Below are 20,902 nucleotides of genomic sequence, written 5' to 3'. Positions count from 1 at the left end.
GCTCACTGAGGAAGTTTTAGAGTTAGCAATAGCTTATGTTAGCTAGCTACATCTGAAAGGAGGGCAACAGTCATCATTTCAGCCAACAGAAACTACGGCTTAGAAAATTAAATAAGCTGTTGTTTGTTTGTCTGTGTGAAATTGAAGACATTACAGTGCATTTCGAGAGGCTAATCTGCCACAGTTATCACTGTAAACTGCAACTGAAAACAGAGCAACAGTACCGACAGGGCTTAGCAAACATTTGACAAAGTTTTTCCAAGTAAACATCATTTTTTATTTCAATTTATTGTAAGTCTAATTGCACCCTTAAGTTTATCGATATGGTTTGAGAAGTATCTTATTGTTCTGGTCATTATTAGAGGTTATGCTGTAACTCCCTTTTCCCTGGCCTTCAGTGTCCAAAGTTTCTGACAGCCTATTGGCCTTTTACATATTGAGTAACCTCCCAAGGTGGCAGCAGAACAGTTGTCACTGCAAGGGCTTTAAAGGATACTGAAGTTTGAGAAACACTACTTTTTGAACAGATGAGGATCAAACAGTATCAACGAGTAGTTCTTCATGCTTGATCTGACCAGATTGCGCTAACAGATGGACAGAATTTTCTGCATGTGGGTGATTCATGTATGTTGCCCTTTAGGTTTGCAAGCATAGACATCATCTTGCATATGATACAACCCCTCACACATGACAGCCGCTGTGAATGGGGAGAACAGTTGATTGTGCAACAGGCCTTTTATCTGGGTTTTTGATGTTTATTCTTATACTTTTTCTATGCGAATGCATCAAAGGCAGAAGCTGATTTTTTTGTATTTCCCAGTCAGGAGGGAGGGAGCGTTGTGATTTTCACATACAGTGATGTGAAGCGCGTACCCTCATACAAAAGTAAATTACCAAAACTGGGTATTCCCCATAGTGTTTTCCACGCATGTGATCATTTCAAAGAGAAACTTCAGTGCGGTGATGCAACAGTGCAAATTAAAAGTTAATTAATTAATTAAAAAGTGCAAAGCTTTTGCTCTTATTGATTCGCAAGTTTAAAATAAACTAAAAATCAATTGGAAGAATTATTAGACATTCAAGATTCAAGATGATGATCATTCAGGATTTATTTCAAGTTGTACATGATGTTTTTACAGCTTAGAGTCGGCATGAATAGCAACGAAGGGGTCCTCATCTCTGTTGCTAATTTTGTAGTGGGCGCGGCCATCACCGCCAACATTGATCTGCTTCCCAGTGCACCTGTTTCCTTCCTTCTGGCCGGAAATGACGTCACAGTAGGTGCCACCGGGCATGCCAGTGTTCAGGGTCACATCCAGGTTCCTGAAAGTGAAGACAAGGTACATGTTGTTTTTAAAGCCACCACAATGTCACAATGAATCTGTAACTGAAACTGACGTGCATCTGCTTCCCGGCCTATACATTAATCTGGCTTTTACTTGATCAGAGTAAAATGACTTATTAGAGCGAAAAGTCCTTACCAGTCATCATTGTTGAAGACGATGAAACCGCGATTGCCACGTCCAAAGGCAACCTGGTTGCTCTGATTGTCCCACCAGTTGGAGTGAGGCTGTCCGTTGACCACGTTACGGAAAATAACCATGTTCCTAAAGGGGAGATATGACAAAATTAAATCATAATGTATAATGTACATAGTTTTCACATCCATATGACGAAGCGGAAGTTAATAATGTTCTGTGTGAACAGTTCCATGAGTCTTTCTGAGGACTCACTTGATCTGACGCCATCTGTGCTCACACACCCATCCATCTCCACAAGTCTGGTCCGCGTTGATGGGAACAGACTTGGTGGATCCATCGCCATGGCTGGGAGGGCCCATCCAGTCGTTCTGATCCTACAAGATAATGATGGATAAATGTCTTTAACAAAGGAAAAATAGTTCCAAATACACACTATACATTACATACTATCATTATTCCTTCTTAAAAGAGAATCTACCTTTCCATTGACAATGTGACGGTTCCAGCGGAAGCTAGACATCACCCTGGTTACTCCGTAAGGGTGGGCCAACATGTAGCCGACAGCCATCTTGTAGAGCCTGGAGTCCCAGAAGGTAACGATGGATGCACCACCAGCACCGTGGCCTCTCTGGTTGTCATGGTTGTCAACGAAGACGACAGCATTGCCGTTGGGCATGAAGCCCCATCCCTCTCCCCAGCTCCTGCACACAAGAATACATAATTTTACTAATGATGAGTACACTTCTAAAACACCATAGTTAAGACAAAATATTACCTAAAGTATTTAATTCAGAAACCAGTTCTAGTCAGTGATAATTTATGAATAATCCAATCCAGTAATTTATGCAGAAAATGGGATTGTAGCTATCTCATGTTTAAATAAATACTCTAATCTAATCAATTTGATATGTGATTCAGGCACACCAACAGAAACACACATACCTGGTGTAAGACAGCTTCTCGCCGTTCCATTTTTTGAAGACAGTTCCCAGTCTGGCACCATATTTGAACTCAGTGACCCTTCCCAGATGGAAGTACTCTCTAGATGTGATGGGCTCACCCCCCAGATCAATAACCTAGAAGGAAACCAACACATAATTCACATCATCCGTACTATTCAAAGTACATATGGTTTAGATTAACTGCACCATATCGGTGATTTGTGGATTGACAAAAAGTATTTTAATGCTAAGTACGCTTTTTTGATTCAGCAGTAACAAGAGCCATGTTTCCGCTGTTAAACATTCATGTTGTTAGTGAAGACAGAGCACACTTATTTTTGAGATCATAGAATATTTTTACTGCTTACTACCTTTGTTTTCTGAGTTTAGCACCTTCGGCTTCATCCTTTTACAGTATATTAGAGCCCCAGTATTACCTGTACTGATGCAGGCGCTTGTCAACTACTGTAGTGTCTTCTTGAATATTTACATATGCTCTGTGTGCATGTGTTCGTTTTTGTCATCTTGATTTCTGTGCTGCTGATAATCAGTCATAAATATTGGTCATGTGGGCGGTTAGTACTCATCCAATCACATGCTTGCATGTAGATTACAGCTGGGCCGTGCCCTATCATGTACCTGAATGCAAATTAGTTTTACTGGCAGCAGTTTGTGTTGACTGGCTGCATGTTTTTCTCCTGCAAATCAAGTTCAAACAAGTTCATCCAGCCATTTGGTTCACCAAAATTTGCCAGTAAAACACAAATACAGAGGTGAATTGAAGCCACTAAACATAATGACATATGCATCTACAGTATGTGTTCATAACACTACTGGAAGTTGCAGGTTGATATTTCTTCTTCTGTCTTTTTGACATATTTTGCTATTTCTGTGTTGAAATCAAATAAACGTATAAAAAACATTTTGATACAAATGCTTACCTCCTGGAAGACGAAGGGTCTGGAGCCACCAGGGAACCACTTGGTGTTGAGGTTGTGCAGACGGCCGTAGACAGCAGCCAGGTCACCGGGCCACATGTGCTTGCAGGCATCCACCCTGAATCCAGCCACACCCATGTCAATCAGCTTGTTCATGAAGTCGGCCACCTTGCCCCTGACGTAATCTTTCTCCAGGGCCAGGTCCAACAGACCCACCAGACGACAGTCACGCACCTGGAGCAGCAAATTAAATTATTCTTTATTCTTGTTTTCCTCCAAGTCAACCAACGGGTCAATGTTGAAGCTTCTGACTAAACATTTTATGGATCCTTGAATGAAGAGGAAAAAGTACTGTGAAATGTAAAATGGTCATAAAAATGACACTGCTCCATCAGTGTTTCTGAGTGACATTCATACCTGACTGGCGTCACCATAATTCTCAATATTGCCGCTGCCAGTCCTGCATTTGTGGTCATTGAAGTCCCAGTGGGTGAAGGGGATACTGGGGAAGTCTTTCTTGCTGGCACTGAACCAGCTTCCACATGAAGAGTGGGTTCCCTCTCCGCCGCCGGCGCCACACATGTGGTTGATGACAGCATCCACGTAGATATTGACCTGTGGGGTAGATGCAGGATTGTAGGTGCAACACAACTAATCAACACCTCCCTTCTATCCCTCTTCACTTTCACTCCTTTTCTTAACACATTAAGTTCATTCTCAGGTCATAGGGATATGTTGAAGCTGCACTGCTCACTATTGGTTAACTGTGATGTTGGTGGTCCAGAAACTGAAGCATATCATTGTGAACAAAAAAGCAGCAGCAGCTAAATGTCTAAAATCAAAGTGTGAATGATGGCAGAAGCATTAATTCATTAAAATGTTGCTCTTTGTTCAAAAATATCTTTTGTTCTAAAATGCCAGGTGCCTGTTGTTATAAAACAGCTTGATGATGATGATAAAGCGTCGAGTGTTATGTGATGTGTCTGGTAAGAATTTGTTGTATTGTACTGGACTGTAGATTTACGAGGTGCTGTCAAGTGCAGAAGAACATTGTTGCTCGTGCCTTTCACTAAATCACTGTTGTGATGTACTTTACCCCAACGTTGTTGCATCTGGTGATCATGTCTCTCAGCTCGTTCTCACTGCCAGATCTGGAGCACAGGTTGTAGCCGGTTGGCTGGTATCTCTGCCACCAGGGCCTCCAGGGATTGTTGAGCACAATGTGCTCGTTTGGAGGGGATATCTGAGCGACACACATTAACATATTACAGTACAGTACAGTAATTATCACTTTTAACACAATTGTCTGCAAACCGAAGATTGTTGTTAAATAGGGTGATATTGTGTCTGGAGGAGCTTTCTTGTTTAAAGTTTGAAAAAAAAAAAGCCTACAGACTGGAGATGGTGGTGGTTTGAAAGACATGGGCATTTAGGAGGCAGGGAGTGCTAATATAAGACGCTATAGAGATGCATTATGGGAAATGTGGGATCCAGTGTTTCTGGAGTTTAATCCATACGAAAAGTCTGAACTTCTCTGTGTCTGATGCTTTGATTTCTTTTTTAAGTCTGTCTCTTGTGAGTGCTGCAACTTTATGGAAGTGCAATACTGAATCATTGGAGTATCCCTTTCAATTAAATTAACAGACAGAGGATAAAGAGAGCGCATTGAACCCTTCCAAAAGGGTTTTTATTTTGTATTAAAAAAAATTTTTTTTCTAAGATTCAGTTTTTTTATCAACCTAAAGAGAGAAGCACCACCTTCCCACTAATGTTGATTTTCTTTAAATATTCAAAATGAAAGTTGTTTTTTTTTTGTTTGAAATGAACGAAACAGTGAAATTCAAAGCAAGAAACAACTTTTCTATGTAAAGAAAGCTGTTTATATTGTACTCCTCTGATCCATTTGATATCATTTTGTATAAAGTGATCACAAGCTGGTTGGCAATCATGTTTTTTTTTACTGCCCTTTGTAGCCAGCTGTGTGCAAAATCCTCAACGTGGTGCTTGATTATTTATAGATTCACCTTATTTTATAGAAGTCCTCCTTCTCTACAGTTGCAAGCTATCCATCTGTGTTTAGCCATACATACCTGAACTCCACCATAGCCATTGGGACCCAAGAAGCGCTCACACTCTGCAGCGATGTCCGCCCAGCGCCACTCAAACAGGTGGACGATGGCGGTCCTGCCGTGCTTGGTGTGGGGGTTGTGCTGGGCGAGGCCGAGCCCGAACAGAGCCACCAGAATGATCAACTTCATGCTTTCCCTGGATGAGCGAGAAAACCACACTCACCTGCTGTCCCACTGTTCGTATTTATACTAATTTTATCTCTCTCCTGGACCAATGAGAGACTCAGGATGGAGGTTAAACAGGTGCTTCTTTCTCAGGGCTTCCTAACCTGTTTCAAAACTAATAGAAGGGAGAATAGATTCGAGGCATGTAAAGATTGGAAACTGACAAACATGAGGTGTTCATAATTTCTTTACCCAAGTATAAAAACAAGTGGCTTAAAGAGACTGAAAATGCTTTCTTATTCATTTTCTGACAGTGATATATCTGCGGCACTGAATTTGATCCTCCCTGCAGGTCAAAACAAACTGAAACTCATACTGGAAAGAATCACATTTTCTTTGTCATGTGGCCGTAAGTTCAAGGATTCAGCAGCAACACCAGCCCACAAAAACATTATTTTATGGCTTTAAACATTACCATAACACCATCTTAGGTGATTTATGAGATTCATCTTGTGCTGATTCAGATAGAAGAAGACATAAAAATGGTATTTTAAAGCTCTTACCATTGAGAACATGTTTCGATTTATCCTGCTTTAGTATTTGTTCACTCAGTTCAGTAACCAGATGATGTTGCAAAGGCCAGTTTAAACTTACCCAGTTACAAAACTTTGATTTGGAACAGAAATCTATTTTGGGCAAAGCAAATAAAAAGCTGAGGCAGGTGAATTCTGTTTGAGGTTTTCTTTTTTTTTAATATGATATGTGTGTGTGTGTCAGTTGAGGGATTATGGGGTCAAAGATCTGTGTGGGAAAGTAAATAATCTACAACATTTACTTTCCACGTTTGTTTAATTCATACCAAACATTGTGACGGTTTATGTAACGAAGTTGACCTTCACATGAATTTAGCAACTAGCCCTAAATGTTGAATAAGGTGGGTTAAGCTCTGTCCAGGAGGGAAACAGCAGTATTCATCTTCCATCACATTTTATGTTAGTTCTCGATTTAAGGTTTTTGTATGGAATATTGAAGTATATCTTGGATATTTTTTCATCTTTCAAGATATTTATTGTTATGTTTTGTTATCATTTAAAAGATGAATATCTTTATTCAAGAATCAATCACAATGTGAACAAAAGTGTACCAATAATTTGAAGTTTCATGATGTGTTCATCAGGTCTCATCATATTCAATTATCATAGCAGTGGTCGGTTTAAGAAAAAGAAAAAAACTAGAGAGAGAAAAAGAGGTGATGTTGGAGCTGCATCAGTTACAAAACATGCAGAGTCCTTGTATAACTCGTGTGTTGCCCACCTCTCATCAAGGAAAACCAATACAGATAAGCGACACTCGAGGGAGAAGGGTAGGAGGTCAAACTTGTTATGTAAAACAAGTTAACAAGTTAACAACCCTGACAAAACAAGCATTTTCCCATGAGGGGCTTCAAATATGACCCTCCTCTTAGTTTCTGTATGTGGGTAAAGGGTCAAGCTGCCAGCTCAGGAGAGAAATGTATGACACTGCATGAGGTGAATCCTCAAAATGGCTTTAATCACCTTCAGGAAGTTGTTTCTGTACAGGACAAACAACTTTAAACAGTATAACAGACAATCTGCAGCTCAAATTAAACTGTAACGGGTCAGATTACACAATTCAACATGTTCATGCTGTAGTATTATTGTATTCTTTTATACGAAAGAAAAAAGGAGTTAGAAAGTGAGAGTTTAATTGAGACAACATGCTCTTAGATTAGCCTTATATTTTCATTTATCTTATTCTTTTCTTTAGAAGTAGAATGTAATTATGTAGATTTACTCAAGTACTGTACTTAAGTATACTATTATATATTATAGATACTTGTACCATTTTATATGATATTTATGGGAAGGGCTTATAAATATGATTTTGAAGTGAAGATATGTTTCAGAAAGTTAAGTATTAGCTATGATGGGGTCTCAGAGACAGCAGCTGTAAACATGGTTAAATTTAAGGGATTTTCATATGCTTCGTGTCTGTGATATGATGGTGTTAACAGTACAGTTGACGCAGCACTACCCCTCCCAAATCCCAAATGCGTCTGTTTGGATTTCTTTAATTGGAGTTTGCACAGTTCACCAGAGGACTAACCTCTTTGAGGTCTAACTGACCCAAAACATTTATAGGCTAATGTTATTGTATGTATACATTTATCTGTCAGTGTCTATCTTTATCTGACAATTTGGTAAAAAAAAATAAATAAATTAAAAAAAGATATATGTGCTCATGCATAGCCCATATTATATATTTATTATAATATTATAATATTTCTTTATTTGGTGTAATATAAATGCTTCATGGTAATTTGAAGGTTTTGTGACCTTCATAAAATGTGAAAGCCCAGTTAATAGCAAAGGGAATGGTTCCCACTCAGTGCTTATAATGGGTTTCAATAAGGCCAGAAGAAAAAAGATAAAATAAGAATTGATTAATTTTGCATTTATTATTAGTATTTTTACACATACCGCAGTGGGGTATTTTTGACTCAAAAAAATGATTAAAGCCAATGTCAACAAAACACAGGTGTTAAAGTGAAGTCAATTCTGTGTAAATGTGGAGTCATATTAACTGTCCTGAAAGACTTTCACCTCCCCATGGCACTGTTACATTATTTCTGCCATGCTAATGTCAGTTGTAACCCTGGGCAGCAAGTTATTATGGTCATGTTGGGATGTACTTTCATATAACAATAGCTCCCCCAATGGTTCTTGACAGAAACTGCTTCATTTGAAACATACACAGTATATACATACTGTGCATAGCTTTGTGTTAACCTCGTGTCCTACTACATTTTTCCCTCAAGTATAATAAAATGTGTATACACGAGTATGTTTACAATATTACAGTAGCAAAGCAATATTAAGAGGGTTCAGTAAAAACTAACAACACAAGAAATTATGTCCCGGTGTCAGTGTGGGTGCGTTGCATAAAAAAGGGCAGTGAATGCCACACTGACTGTAGGTTTGTGTGTGTTGCAGCTTTTGTAAATAAAGCCTGGTGGGCCTCATCCCACCTGCTTACTATCTGACCCAGCACCTGCCCCTCCCGTCCCCCCTGCGGAGAGTGTGTCAAACGGACATCTGATCTGCCTTACTGAGTCTCGTTCCGGGTCACTCCTCCCAGCGAGTCTGTGGGTCACAGGCATGTAAAAGTGAAGGGGGCCCGACACGTTTGTGGTGGAAACACTCACTAACAACTCATCTCGGTGCAGACTGGGAGTGTTGACACATAAGGACTAAAGGGATAAAGATCTAATTTTACAGAGCAGGTTTTGTTCTTAGGTTGATGATGCCTCTGTTCACAGTGGCAGCACTGTTCTCTGGTGTTGTGTGAAGCTGTAGTAACAGTCCAGACAAAAGTAGACAAGCACACAAAAACATTTTGTGAATCTTTATCTGAACAGCAAAAGCAAAATCCACACAGTTGAGTTAATTATTAAATAACCTGTGTGGTGAGGTAAAGCTGTGCTCCATTTCCAGTCAAAACAAGACTTAAATAGTTTATTATTGCAATATTCACCCTCCAAAGTCAGTTCAAATGTTTTTAGGCTTTTTTTTTGCCACTTGGGGGCAGCGGAAACAAGTTGTGAACACAACATTGACATGTCATCATCACCTTTTAAGTTGATATGCTGAACTTGTTAGCAAACATTTGTTCATTTACACATCCAGCATTTACAACATTTTCATCAGTTTTTGGTCTCGACCAAATCCTGAGGGAAATATCTGGCTGATAAATGCTGCACTATGTTCACCAGCTAGTCGCTAACAGTGTCAGTCTGTCGTTTGGTGATGAGCAGGAAGTGTACGGTGGGTTTTTAGAGCTTTTTTCGCTGAAAACAGCTGCCTGCTGTGGCCAAAAACAGAATGAACCAAAACAGTAAAGTTGCAGGACAACTACACAATTAGCTGAAACTAGCTTTGAAGCCGAGGGGAGCTGCAGATTCAGGTGATATTTCTCTAAGTTTGGTAGGTTCATCATTACAAGCACCCCACTCACATTGTTTTTACATTGTCATTTGAGACATTGTTATTATAAAAATATCAATCACAGCCGCTTTAAGGTTTCTTTTGGATTACTGGCATGAGGTTTTCCTCCTAATGACGCAGCATGCTCTGTGGGAGGAGATGTCAGAGGGAGAGTTAGGGCCCTAACTCACATTTTCCCAAGGGCCCCAAAAATTCCAGTCAGACCAAAGTCCTTTCCTGTATGGACAACACAAGACATACCTCCAGAGGCGATGAAGGGTTTGGGGGGGACAAAGCTTTCTTTCACAGCTCGAGCTCCGGGACCAGGTGAAAGGAGAGAAGCCGGTCATTTGATTCCCGCCTCTGGTTTTGTCATGGGAAAGTGGAAGAGTCATAGCGAAGAGGGGGGAGGCCTGAGGGCTGACTGGAGACAGGGGAAAAGGAAAGTGAGGAAGAATGAGAGAGAGAGAGAGAGAGAGATGAAAAGAAAAGGGAAGGAATGCGGTCAGCAGGTTAAGAGAGAGACGGAAGAAGAGAGAAAAGAAGGAGAGGTGGGTGTGTGGTGTTAGTTGAAGACAAATGAGGAAAATAAGAGAAGAGAGAGTGCATGAGATGGTAAAGGTGGGGGGGTGGGGGGTTGCTCTAGTTCAGGGCAAATGAGGAAAAACACAGAGTGGAAAAAGAAGGGGGAGTGAAAACTGTAAAGGGAAAAAAAGGGAGTTGGGGGAAGGATAACAAAACTGTATGTACCTCATCTTCCTACACCTCAGGTCGCTCCTTCAGCCAGACAGCTCAGGTTTAAGAGGTATTGGCGAACAGATAGCACATGGCATGATGGATAAAAGCAATGAAACAGTGTGCAGAGTTCAAATAGGCTTACTCATGTAAATGATATTGCAGACGCAAAGCAAGCTGGGTTGTATTTAACACGAAACTCAATGGGCAACGCTGCATCACTAACTGGTTTTGGAAACATGAAAATCCACAGTGGGTTGGATGAAGAGGTGTCAAATGAAAACTCCAACCACATTTATGGTCCGATAATAGTCTGATGTAAAGCATTTGTCGCTTCACTGGGTGCTGCAAAAATGTTCTGCCCTTAACTTTGCATGGCTTTTTTAATGATCCCAGTAATGCCATCAAGTGTACTAACAAGTGTTTCACGCTCTGACGAGAAGTGTGTCACCACACTTTTTTCCCTTTATGGTTTTAAAATGTTCAACAAATGAAGTGCATTTTGGGAACTTTTTCAGGTTTCCTCAACTAAACTGAGCATACCAGGGAGGAAAAATTCCTACAAAGTGAAATCCACAGACTCTTCCAAAGGAAAGTTTCAGCCCAGTATCCCCTTTTTTTTTTGCCATGATGATATGTTGTGCAGATGTTGGGAAAAGCTTTCCATCTCACTGCAAAGAATAACAGCAGCAGCGGAAGTACCCCAGGAGAGGTTCACGCTTTGAAAATTACTAATACACACACACACACAAACGTGAGCACAGACACAAACACGCACTTGCAGACAAGAACTCAAACACCTTTACCTTTTTCAGACAGCCCATGGATTCAGACACTCTCTCAGCCTCCCTTTCTCACACACACACAGATGCTCTCCATCCAGTCTGAGAAGACACTTCTTGTAGATACACATGCTTCTCACATTGAGACATTAAAGAAACACATGTAGGCCGTAATCTTGACCATATACATTACAGTCTTTCATGTGCTCAGTGTTTGTGACTAAGACAAGACAGTTATTCATGTCAGTTAGTCCTACCACTTTAAGCAGGACAACAGTAGTCTGGAATAAATAGCATTATTGATATATCTGATGACCAATTGCATTATCAATGAATCTGTTTTCACTTATTTGTTTTTGTATTTAAAATGTCAGAATATAAAGACTATTGCCCAAAAGCTTCACATTGAAAAGGCTGGAATCTACAATCTGGTATTTCTTATCTGATACATTTCTTGCACTTGCAATAATGGATTTTACCAATTGGGGGCAGCGGAAACAAGCTGTAAAAGCAACACATATAATCACCTCATAAAGTTGATTTGGCACGCTGGCAAACCGACATTAGCATTAATTTGGAGTCGTGTTTGTGTCCACCTGATGAATGGAAGTCTAATATTCACTCTGCTTTTGGCTCTGTTTTTGGTCTCCACTAACTCCTGAAGGAAATATCTGGCTCTTTAGCTGCTAAATGCTCCACTATGTTCACCAGCTAGTCACTCACTTTGTCTATCTGCTGTTTGGTGCTGGGCGGGTAGCGTATAGTGGTTTTTTTTTTTTAGAGCTTTCTGCTGAACGAGGCTGATGTGAGCAGTGAGAGTGAACCAAAAACAGTTGTGGGTGGTAAAACCAAAACACTGAGCTAATAGTGTCTAAAACGCTCCGGGTGATCTATGTGGTTCATCACAATGAGTCTCCACCTTGTAGCCGCTCTAAAGGGGTACTCCAGTGATTTAGTATTACACTCATAAGGTTGTTGGACTTGTGGGAGACAGATTAGAAGAAAACGGTCAAAATTTACAATCTCTAGCCAAGCTCTAAAAACAGTGGATCTTACGTTTCTCATAATACAACCATGGCATCTTTTTGTTAGAGGCCCTTCCTGCCTGGTAAACACCCACATCTTTTAAATACCACACCCCCAGTTGAATTTAGAAAGCCGTTTTCACTGGCTGACTAGTCCTCCACATGACAAGTAAACCAATCTTCATTTGTAAATCAACGAATAAATTATCATACTCATTATTATCATTATAAAAAGGATCCAAAAAGAGGTGTCTTAAAGGTTTAAAAACATAAGGTCAATTCAAATGTCCTTTATAAATGCGTGTTCAAAACCAATTCGTGCCATGAATTTGCATACGATCTCTCTTCTCTGTCAAATATGGCCAAACTTGCCAAACTATGCCTTAAGACTTTAAAAGAGACATGTGTATGAAACGGCTATCCACAAAAAAGCCCAATTTATCCCAAAGACATGCAAAGCAATACATGCCTTCAAGTGAATTTTAATAGAACTTAATAGAAGGAATGCTGTCGTGCTGTTGGTGACTGGAAAGTTCACCATAAAATTACAGATGGAGTCAATTTTATGATCCCCTTTCACAGTAGTCAGCGGGAAATGAGAGCTTTGCTTTCATGGTCGTAGGCTGAGCAACAGTTTTACTGTGAGGAAAATTCCCGAGCTCCCCTATACTGCCTCTGCTCTCTGAAATGTTTGTAGTTTCTCCTCCTTAGACATTTGTTACCTTTTATACTACAATAACAGAGAATTGAAGGGTGCAAGGTTTCAGCTGTATGGCCTTTGGGAGAGACTTGAATCCACCTTCGCCTTCTTTTTTGCGATTTCCTTCAACTAGTATCTTCATGATATTTCTAAGAAATGCTATCGCTGGGCAAGAAGTGGTGATGAAATTACATTATTGATTTCATGGACTATTTATATAACATGGAAGAGGGGAAAGCCCAGAATGAATTCCATATGAATGCTAAATCCCTTTTGCTAAAGAAATTTGTGAAGTTTGAGAGAGCAGCAGTAATCCCTTTGACTCTCTCCCACACCTGACTGACTGTCAGCCTTTTCCATGATATCACTGCTGGCTTTAAGATATAGAGAGTTTCCTTTGTTTTGCAGTGCTCTGCTCCTCCAGAGCGAGAAGGGAGGAAGATGAGAGGAGGATTGGTGAGGGGGTTGAGCAGGCAGGCATCTTTCAAATAACACAATATATCCGCTTTTTATCAAACATGTGCTGGAGTCCAGCCTCAGCTCACCGGCCCAAACACGTCTTCCAGTATCACTTCAGTCTCACTCTGCGGGTTATCTTCTACTTTGTCTTAGATTGGTGATTTCAACAGACACCAGAGTTCACTAAACATAAAGTGAGCGTGAGGGACCACTGCTGCTAGAGTATCAAATATTTTGGTGAATGGAAATATAAGGGATTGAACTGGCAACCAAGCAGCGCCCCAAAACGCTCAGCAGATGATGAACATCCTCGCTACACTGCAGCAATGTGCGGGACAGATGTCTGTCTGTGGCACAGGAGGTAGCATTACAGCACTGAAATCATCTCTTAAAACACTCCTCTCCCTCAAGAAAAAATAGCAACAAGTCTTTAAAGGCGAAGAAGACGCAGTGCTGTAGGTCTCAGGCTTATACTTAAAGAGGAATAATCACAGGTTATATAGTTGGCACGGAGAGGGAAGAGGTTGGCTGTAAACCTCGACCTGATCTCACACTAATGAGCTTTTGTATAAACACGCCGAGCACCCGGCATTTGTTCTCTGCAGACTTTATTTGCTTTCGGTCATAAACTGTGTAGTCCAAGATTTGCCAGATCGGTCCAAGTTCCTGTCTTCAACTGGCTGCTTCTCTGTGATCGCTGCCATAACAGTAGCCAAGAGCTACCTCTGTGCAAGGCACTGGCATAGACACACACATACACACACACACACACTGTATGTGGTGGGAGAAAGTGGGTCAATAGATAAAGTTAGTCTTGTCTTATAATAGACGGAGGCTTGACTTAAGTGACATAGACAGAATTATAGTAATTCCAGCTTGAACTACTGTGCTGTAATACATGCATTTATGGGACTGTAAGGTGTAAAAAGAAAATGAAACAAAATGATGGTATTTTTGAATTTGTAGTTTTTACCATTTCAAATCAGGGTCAGCTAATTCACTTTAGCGCCAGAAAGTTGCTTCACATTTGATAATTTTACCTCTTAAATCCCTTTCATGTCCTAGTCACAAACACTGAGCACTCAACTTTAAAAGTGAAGATTACAAAGTCATATCCTACTTCACACAGAACTCCACAGGAAGTGTAGATACTTGTAACTCCTAATTGGCCTATGTGGGGGGAAATCTTCGGCTATTAATCTTTCAAACATTGCGCCTCCTTCAGTCCTGTGTGCTCCAAACACATGGTGTATTAATTAAGAAACAATGCCCTCTTTCTCAGAGAGACAGAGACAGAGAGAGAAAGAGGGAGGAAGAGGGAGAGGGAGAGACAAGGGGGTGGAGTAATAAAGCACATCCCCTTTCCATATTGTAATATGTTTAACCCAGTTTTTCATGTGAAAAGAGTGAAGCAGTATCAGTGTGCCTGAAAGTAAAGCACTCTGACTCTGTGTACAAACTGGTGACAAATTCAAAGAGAGGTTTTCACATCACATTTAGCACGTAAATTGAGGTTTAAGGTGAGGACAGTTAAACTTTTACCCTTTAGCAGATGTGAAAACAAACTATGCACATATACTATCATCAACAACACGGTGAAAAAACAATAAGGAACACTAGAGGAACTTTAACAAATGCATTCAGTGAAGATAAGTTGTCAAAATGAAAAATGATTCGATAAAATAAGCCAAAAATCCGTTCTTCCATTTCATATATGTAAGGGATGGCCCATATATGGACAGAAGGAGGAAAGTGTGAAACTGAAACTCAAGTTTATTTACATATCACGCAAAATAACTCCACTCAGTGAGAAATTTGGACATAATCACAACTTATCTGTCATAGCGTGAATGATCAGCGACAGACGGAGGGGTCTGTCTTTCTTCTGTTTCATTCAGTTTCTTTTTTTGTGTGTGTGTCTGACACAGTGGAGAAATACTTTATGGAAGTCTGTGGACAAGAGGGGCAGTAAAGTTTTCACTGCTGATAGACAGAGGATGGATATTCAGTTTTGATATATATATCACAGGACACTAAACTGAATGTGCATTTAAGATCATCTGGCATTCATTGCGCTGGCAGCAGGATAGCGGTGGGGGTGGATGGATGATCAGCCTGCTCTTTGCCAACATATGCCAACCAAAGAGTGAGAATGAGAATAAAGAGGATTATTTTAGCTTGATAACAGCATGTTTGTCTGGATTAGTTAGGAACATGGACCCTGAAAAAATCAATTTATCCAGTAATTTACAGTACAAGACAAAAGCAAATATATGTAGCAGATATGTGTTATTTCTGCCTTCCTCTTCTGTCATCTCACGACCCCTCAAATTGATCTTGTGACCCCTTGTGGGGGTCCGCCCCCCCCCCCCCCCCGGTCGGGAAACACTGAGACAATCACTGATTGTTTTTTTCACTCCCACTGTTTGACTAGCTCCAACACGAATATTGTTTTCTAATAATCTTCATATCTGATAATTGTGAAGCCCCCTCACTGTTTTTCTTGCTTGTACTTTCTTCAACCTTTCACTTCTGTTGCTTCTTCCTCTCCCTTATTTTCTATATGGATTTCTATATTTCTATAAGACCCTGACAAATACACAGCACCACCGTAAAGTTGGCCAGAGTACCATTTGGGTATGAGAATGGGTGTAGACATAGAGACCCTGTAGAATATCCAGGAAGTTAATTTTGGAGGGCTTCCATGAGGCATTCTGGAAAGATCCACTTCCAGCCAAATCAAATTAGAACCTCCAGAGTTGTGAGAGTTTGCAGCTGAATGAGATTCACCCCGTCCAACCTTTCCCTGGGTGTCTAATTTCTGTCTATTATCTCTTCATCCCAAAACACACCGCAGTCACAGAGAACCAACACACACCATCAACACCACGCTCTGGGGATGTGAGTTGCACTTGCAAGTTTCCAGCACTAGGGGTCTCTCTAAGGATTTGCTGAATGAAAGCCAAATTGCTCAGCAAACAAACCGACAATTAGAAAAACCCATCGGTTCCAAATTAAGCTCACCTCTTCAAGCAGGGGGAGGGAAAGTAAGTAATCTTGAGCCCAGTGACTCCATCAGTGCAGCCTGGAAGTGGGCAGCAAGTTTATTGACTCTTAAAGCTTAAAGCTGAGATTTCGGTTTCTCTTTCTCTCAATTTCAGTTTGCTTTGCTGGCATGAAATCTGAAATATGTTGCCAAGGCAGATAGTAAAGAAATATAGTGGGTAAAGAAAAAAGAAAAAAGAGATAACAACAATGGGGATTACAGTACCAGTATTTCTCTATCTCTATGTGTGCATTACAATTTTTGCACTTACTGCAAGTCAGCAAATCTTTTGAGTGAGGAGTTTTATGATTTCAATTTCTTGTTTTCCTTATGTTTTCCTTATCCTTATGTAATTTACCATTTTGTGCTACTTTATACTTCTACTCCACTACATTTCAGAGGGAAATATTGTATTTTTACTTAACAGTTTTATATATAATAAAGTTTATTTTAGGTTTAAGTTTATATTTGTTGTCTAATAAGACTAAGAGTCACCTGCCATGCTAGCAGCTCTCTGAGGCTAAACTTAGGTACAGCGGTGCTTTGAACTAAATACTAACGTCAATATGCTAACATGCTCACTTTGACAACGCTAACATGCTGATGTTTTGCAGGTATAATGTTCTCACCACCTAAGTTAAGTTTTATTTGACCTGATGATGGCGCTAGATGGAAAGTCAGGGGATCAGGGAGGGGGACATGAATGTCCGCACCAAATTTCCATAGCAATCCATCCAGGAGTTGACATATTTTTCATGTGTATCATCATTTTGCTGATAATACTGAATAATTCAGGACTTACTTTGGTATATCTAAATATTTTTGGCACCACTGTAGCACTCACAGCAAAGATACAAAACAACAGAGGATGATGGCAGTGTTCTAACCTCATCAGCACTACCAAGGGTAGTCAAGGGTCAAGCCAAAACATAAAATAACTTTATTGAAACATTTTATGAGTCAAGTAATCTCCCAACATTTATAGTGGAGGTTGTTTTCAGGAATGTGTTGCACTAATTTCACAGATTCTCTACCGGACTTCTACTTATCAGAGCTTCCGTGTTGTCTAAAGTGCTGAATGGTGCAATAAAAGCGGTCTGTCAGTCAGTTGTATTTGCTTCTTTATTGAGTGTGATTGAGCTTTAGCCAAACGTCTGGAGCCAAACCTAAGCCCAGACGGTTATTAAGTGTGTGTGTAGCACATATCTGGAGCTTGTCTGACAAAACCACCCAGTATTGGGATATGTGGGTAACAGTGGTTTCTGCATCATAGCTGCAGCTATAAGGCATTGATGTGACATCATGTCTTCAATTACACTGAGATGATCGCGGGCTGACGGGGCCACTTGACACATTTGTCAAAGGAGTAAAAGCTTTCTATGAAACCTTGGAATATTTCTTTCTCCCTGAAAAACAGAAAATAGTTTCTCCAGGATGAATGATGTCATACATTAAATATAAAAGCAGAAGATTCATTCATACATATATCACATCTGTCTCTTTTGTTGCGTGTACAAAGGACCCTTATTCCAGCCTTCAAACCTTCAATCTCAAATCTTATTTTAGGTTTCTCTCCTCAATGAACTATGGCAACTTTTCTTAGAGACTGAACAATGTGCCCACATTTCTCACCCACTTACACCTAAACAGGAACTTTCAAAGTATAGCCTTTAACTTTGTGTGTGTGTATGTCTGTGCTGTGTGCTTGCATCTCCATCCATGAGTGTAGTCGCACATGGGTGTGCGCTTGCTTCACAGTTTATGCGTACATGTGATTTTCTATGTTATATTTGTTCCAGGGTATCAATTTAGTGAGCAGGGCTTGACTTGGTGGCCAGTAATAAACATCTATTCCAGTGCTGCCTGTGCAGTGGCCTTCACCACAGGCAACTATGTGGCTGGCCGCCCGTGCCACCACAAGGGGAGCCATACATTTGACTGGCATGAGTCACTGCCCATTTACTACAGCTCTCAGACACAGACCCACAAAGTGGTGCATCAAGTTGTCAGACTTCAAAGTAGCTTTGAGTTTGGGGTTTTTAAATTAAATTCAGATTTCAGACTTTAATAAGATAATATGATGTTCCTGAATGACAGACCATCACGGGAGTCACTGAGGACAAACTAGTGTACACTGTGGTGTCTTGAGGCCGAAAACTAGAGAGAATTTCTATTCATTTTCCATAGAAATTTTAGTAGTTGTAGCTACTAATATACAGACTGTACAGCGTGCTCATGTGCCAAAAAAGAGACATAAATGGTGAAGCAAACATCATTCACTGTTCTTTGGCTTCATTTGGCAGTTTACTTGAAGATATACTGTATATTGTAATAGCGTGAAGATAGTAGCACAATATGAAGTATTCTGAAGTGTAGAGCAAAATGTTTTAAAGATTGTGAACTTGAAACATCTTAAAAATGAACAATTCTTTACATACATCTTTAAGGACAATGCTGCCAATATCCTACATTTTTTGTTATTGTCAACACATCCCATGAAAAGACCAAAACCAACAATGAATTGATCCTACTAACAAGTATTTTCTGCGTATCCAAAGTCTGATGTATCTTATTCCTCTGTACCATAGAGCTCCATTTTTGTCAAAAAACTATTAAAAACACACCAGAATCCCACTATTGCACTGGGTGACATGTTCCTTTATTACGATAAACCTCGACGCTGCAGTTTATTTTGAGTCTATCCCCACATACACCATCCTGCTGCTGTAAGTACTCACAAGAGCGCCAAACGTGCATTAATCCTTGGCTGAAAATAGTCCCCAACAAATGCACTATTTCCTCAGCTGTTAACCATCTGTTTTAGGATATTACTGAGCCTTTTATTAAAAAGGATGAAACTATACATTTGTGACCTGTTTTCAAAGATTCAGTAAGGACCAGTGGGCTTGGGGGAGTGTCACAGATAGGGCAGGGAAGTCAGAGAGAAATTGACTCACACATTTTGGGTTTTGTTGTTTTCATAGGACTTGTTCAAATAACCTCAAAAGGATCAGCATTTGTCTCTATGTACTTTGTTGATTGATTACAATGCTGTTGTTCTGTTTCGTAAATGTCCCTCACTCTGCATGCTCATCAAAATATTTATCCATAACGTACAAAGCCATTACATTATTGTATTTCTCTTCCTCAGTCTCCCCAAACTGGGTCATCAATCTCAATTCTCAGATCAAAACAGTCATAACTTCCTCCTGGATTCACTCCCGGCATTTTTGTAAAGACCTGTATAGCTGACAGGAAAAATGAAATATATAGGAAAAAATGCTACCTGAATCATGGTGAAAGCAAAGCTGTCTTTGGAAACAATGACACTCCTATTGGGAGGAATGATTCCACATGCAGGAATGTGTTCTCACTCTGTTTAAATGATTCCAGACATGCTGCTCTCCCTATCGGCTTTACGCAGGGCGCACAGGCAGCAAGCATGCACGTTAATGAGAGTATACGCATACGCATGCACACACTCCCACCCCCTCCACCCTCCATCCATACATACACAATCACACACTTATATTTTAGCAGTTGGGGCTCCACTGATCTGCAGCACCCGAGAGGTTTTGCTGCAGCATCACTTGTCAGTGACTTGTTATGGCATTATGCATCTTAGACCAAAAGACTGCAAATGTAAACCCAGCTGCTCTGCCACCTCTGTGTTTGAGTCTTACTCTAGAAGTGTAAGTAACTCCACTGGAAAAGGCAATGGATCAACGTCACTCAAAAATGTTCATAATGGTCTTTTATGTTATTGCAGGTCCACCCAGCAGCTTCCTCTCCTTAGAGCCAGGATTTGGCATTCTTTGACAGCCAGATGTTGGACTGAGAAAAAAGACTTCTGGGTGGTGCCACCCTCTCTTATTAAGAGCAAAATTTAAGGAGTTACAATAGCTGAGATGGGTTGAAATAAATATATGAATACATTTCTCCATCGCTTGAAGTGACCATTACAGAGAACTATCACTCAGCTCTGCTATTTCCCTTAGATCTATGGAGCATTTTAGCATCTTTAAGCTCATTGTTTTGGCTCATTCTCACCACTTTCGTTTTCAACCACAGCTATTTTCAGAAAAAAAACCCTACTGTAGTACATTACTTGCCCAGCACAAACCGACACACAGACAAAGTTAGTAAGTAGCTGCTGAACATCGTGGAGCATTTCGCAGCAAAAGAGCCAGAGTTGGTGTAGAGGAGGTTGAAGGGGGCGGCGCGAAGGAGAGACATGACGCCCAGAAACTGCATGCGGTGAAAACAGGTGAATGCCTTGTTACTAAAACAATTGGAAGTTAACGCTAGCTATTGTAGTTTGGCACTGATTTATCAACATGGTCAGCAGTTGGAACAGCAGCAGTGGATGTGACACACAGCTCATGGAGATAATTATGGTACTTTAAAACCCGCGTTCGCCTCTTTCTCAGAGGCATAACTGAGTTACAAAGGAACACGCAGACATAATACACATATTTTTACGTTCAGTGTGACTTACACTTTCCGACGATACGACTATATCCGACGAGAAACGTCCTGAAATCCGCTTAGAAATCA

At 40.3% G+C, this 20,902-nt stretch overlaps 1 protein-coding gene across 2 annotated transcripts; it reads right to left on the bottom strand.

Moving 5' to 3' along the window:
- Window positions 1–1,091: 1,091 nt before the first annotated feature.
- LOC139295977 (alpha-amylase) lies at window positions 1,092–20,902 on the bottom strand. 2 transcript variants are annotated; one of them, XM_070918205.1, is made up of 10 exons: window positions 20,844–20,902; window positions 5,451–5,625; window positions 4,457–4,603; window positions 3,778–3,975; window positions 3,364–3,594; window positions 2,424–2,557; window positions 1,960–2,182; window positions 1,734–1,855; window positions 1,482–1,607; window positions 1,092–1,323 (listed from the first exon to the last, which is right to left on the bottom strand). In XM_070918205.1, the coding sequence occupies exons 2-10, from the start codon at window positions 5,616–5,618 to the stop codon at window positions 1,134–1,136; spliced, it is 1,539 nt and encodes a 512-aa protein (XP_070774306.1). In that variant the 5' UTR covers window positions 5,619–5,625; window positions 20,844–20,902; the 3' UTR covers window positions 1,092–1,133. The 2 variants fall into 2 exon arrangements, with proteins under 2 accessions (XP_070774306.1, XP_070774305.1); XM_070918204.1 differs by lacking the exon at window positions 20,844–20,902 and adding an exon at window positions 9,860–9,925.

Source organism: Enoplosus armatus, chromosome 14 (genome assembly GCF_043641665.1).
Source record: "Enoplosus armatus isolate fEnoArm2 chromosome 14, fEnoArm2.hap1, whole genome shotgun sequence".
NCBI classification, from domain to species: domain Eukaryota; kingdom Metazoa; phylum Chordata; class Actinopteri; order Centrarchiformes; family Enoplosidae; genus Enoplosus; species Enoplosus armatus.
This window is presented reverse-complemented; position numbering and strand designations above follow the sequence as displayed.

Bases quoted from the DNA above. Each gene is read 5' to 3' on its own strand.
- LOC139295977 (XM_070918205.1), bottom strand. From the start codon at position 5,618: ATGAAGTTGATCATTCTGGTGGCTCTGTTCGGGCTCGGCCTCGCCCAG. The intron at 4,604-5,450 runs GTATGTATGGCT...TGTGTCGCTCAG, and splicing joins ATGGCTATGGTGGAGTTCAG to ATATCCCCTCCAAACGAGCA. The intron at 1,856-1,959 runs GTAGATTCTCTT...ATTATCTTGTAG, and splicing joins GTCACATTGTCAATGGAAAG to GATCAGAACGACTGGATGGG.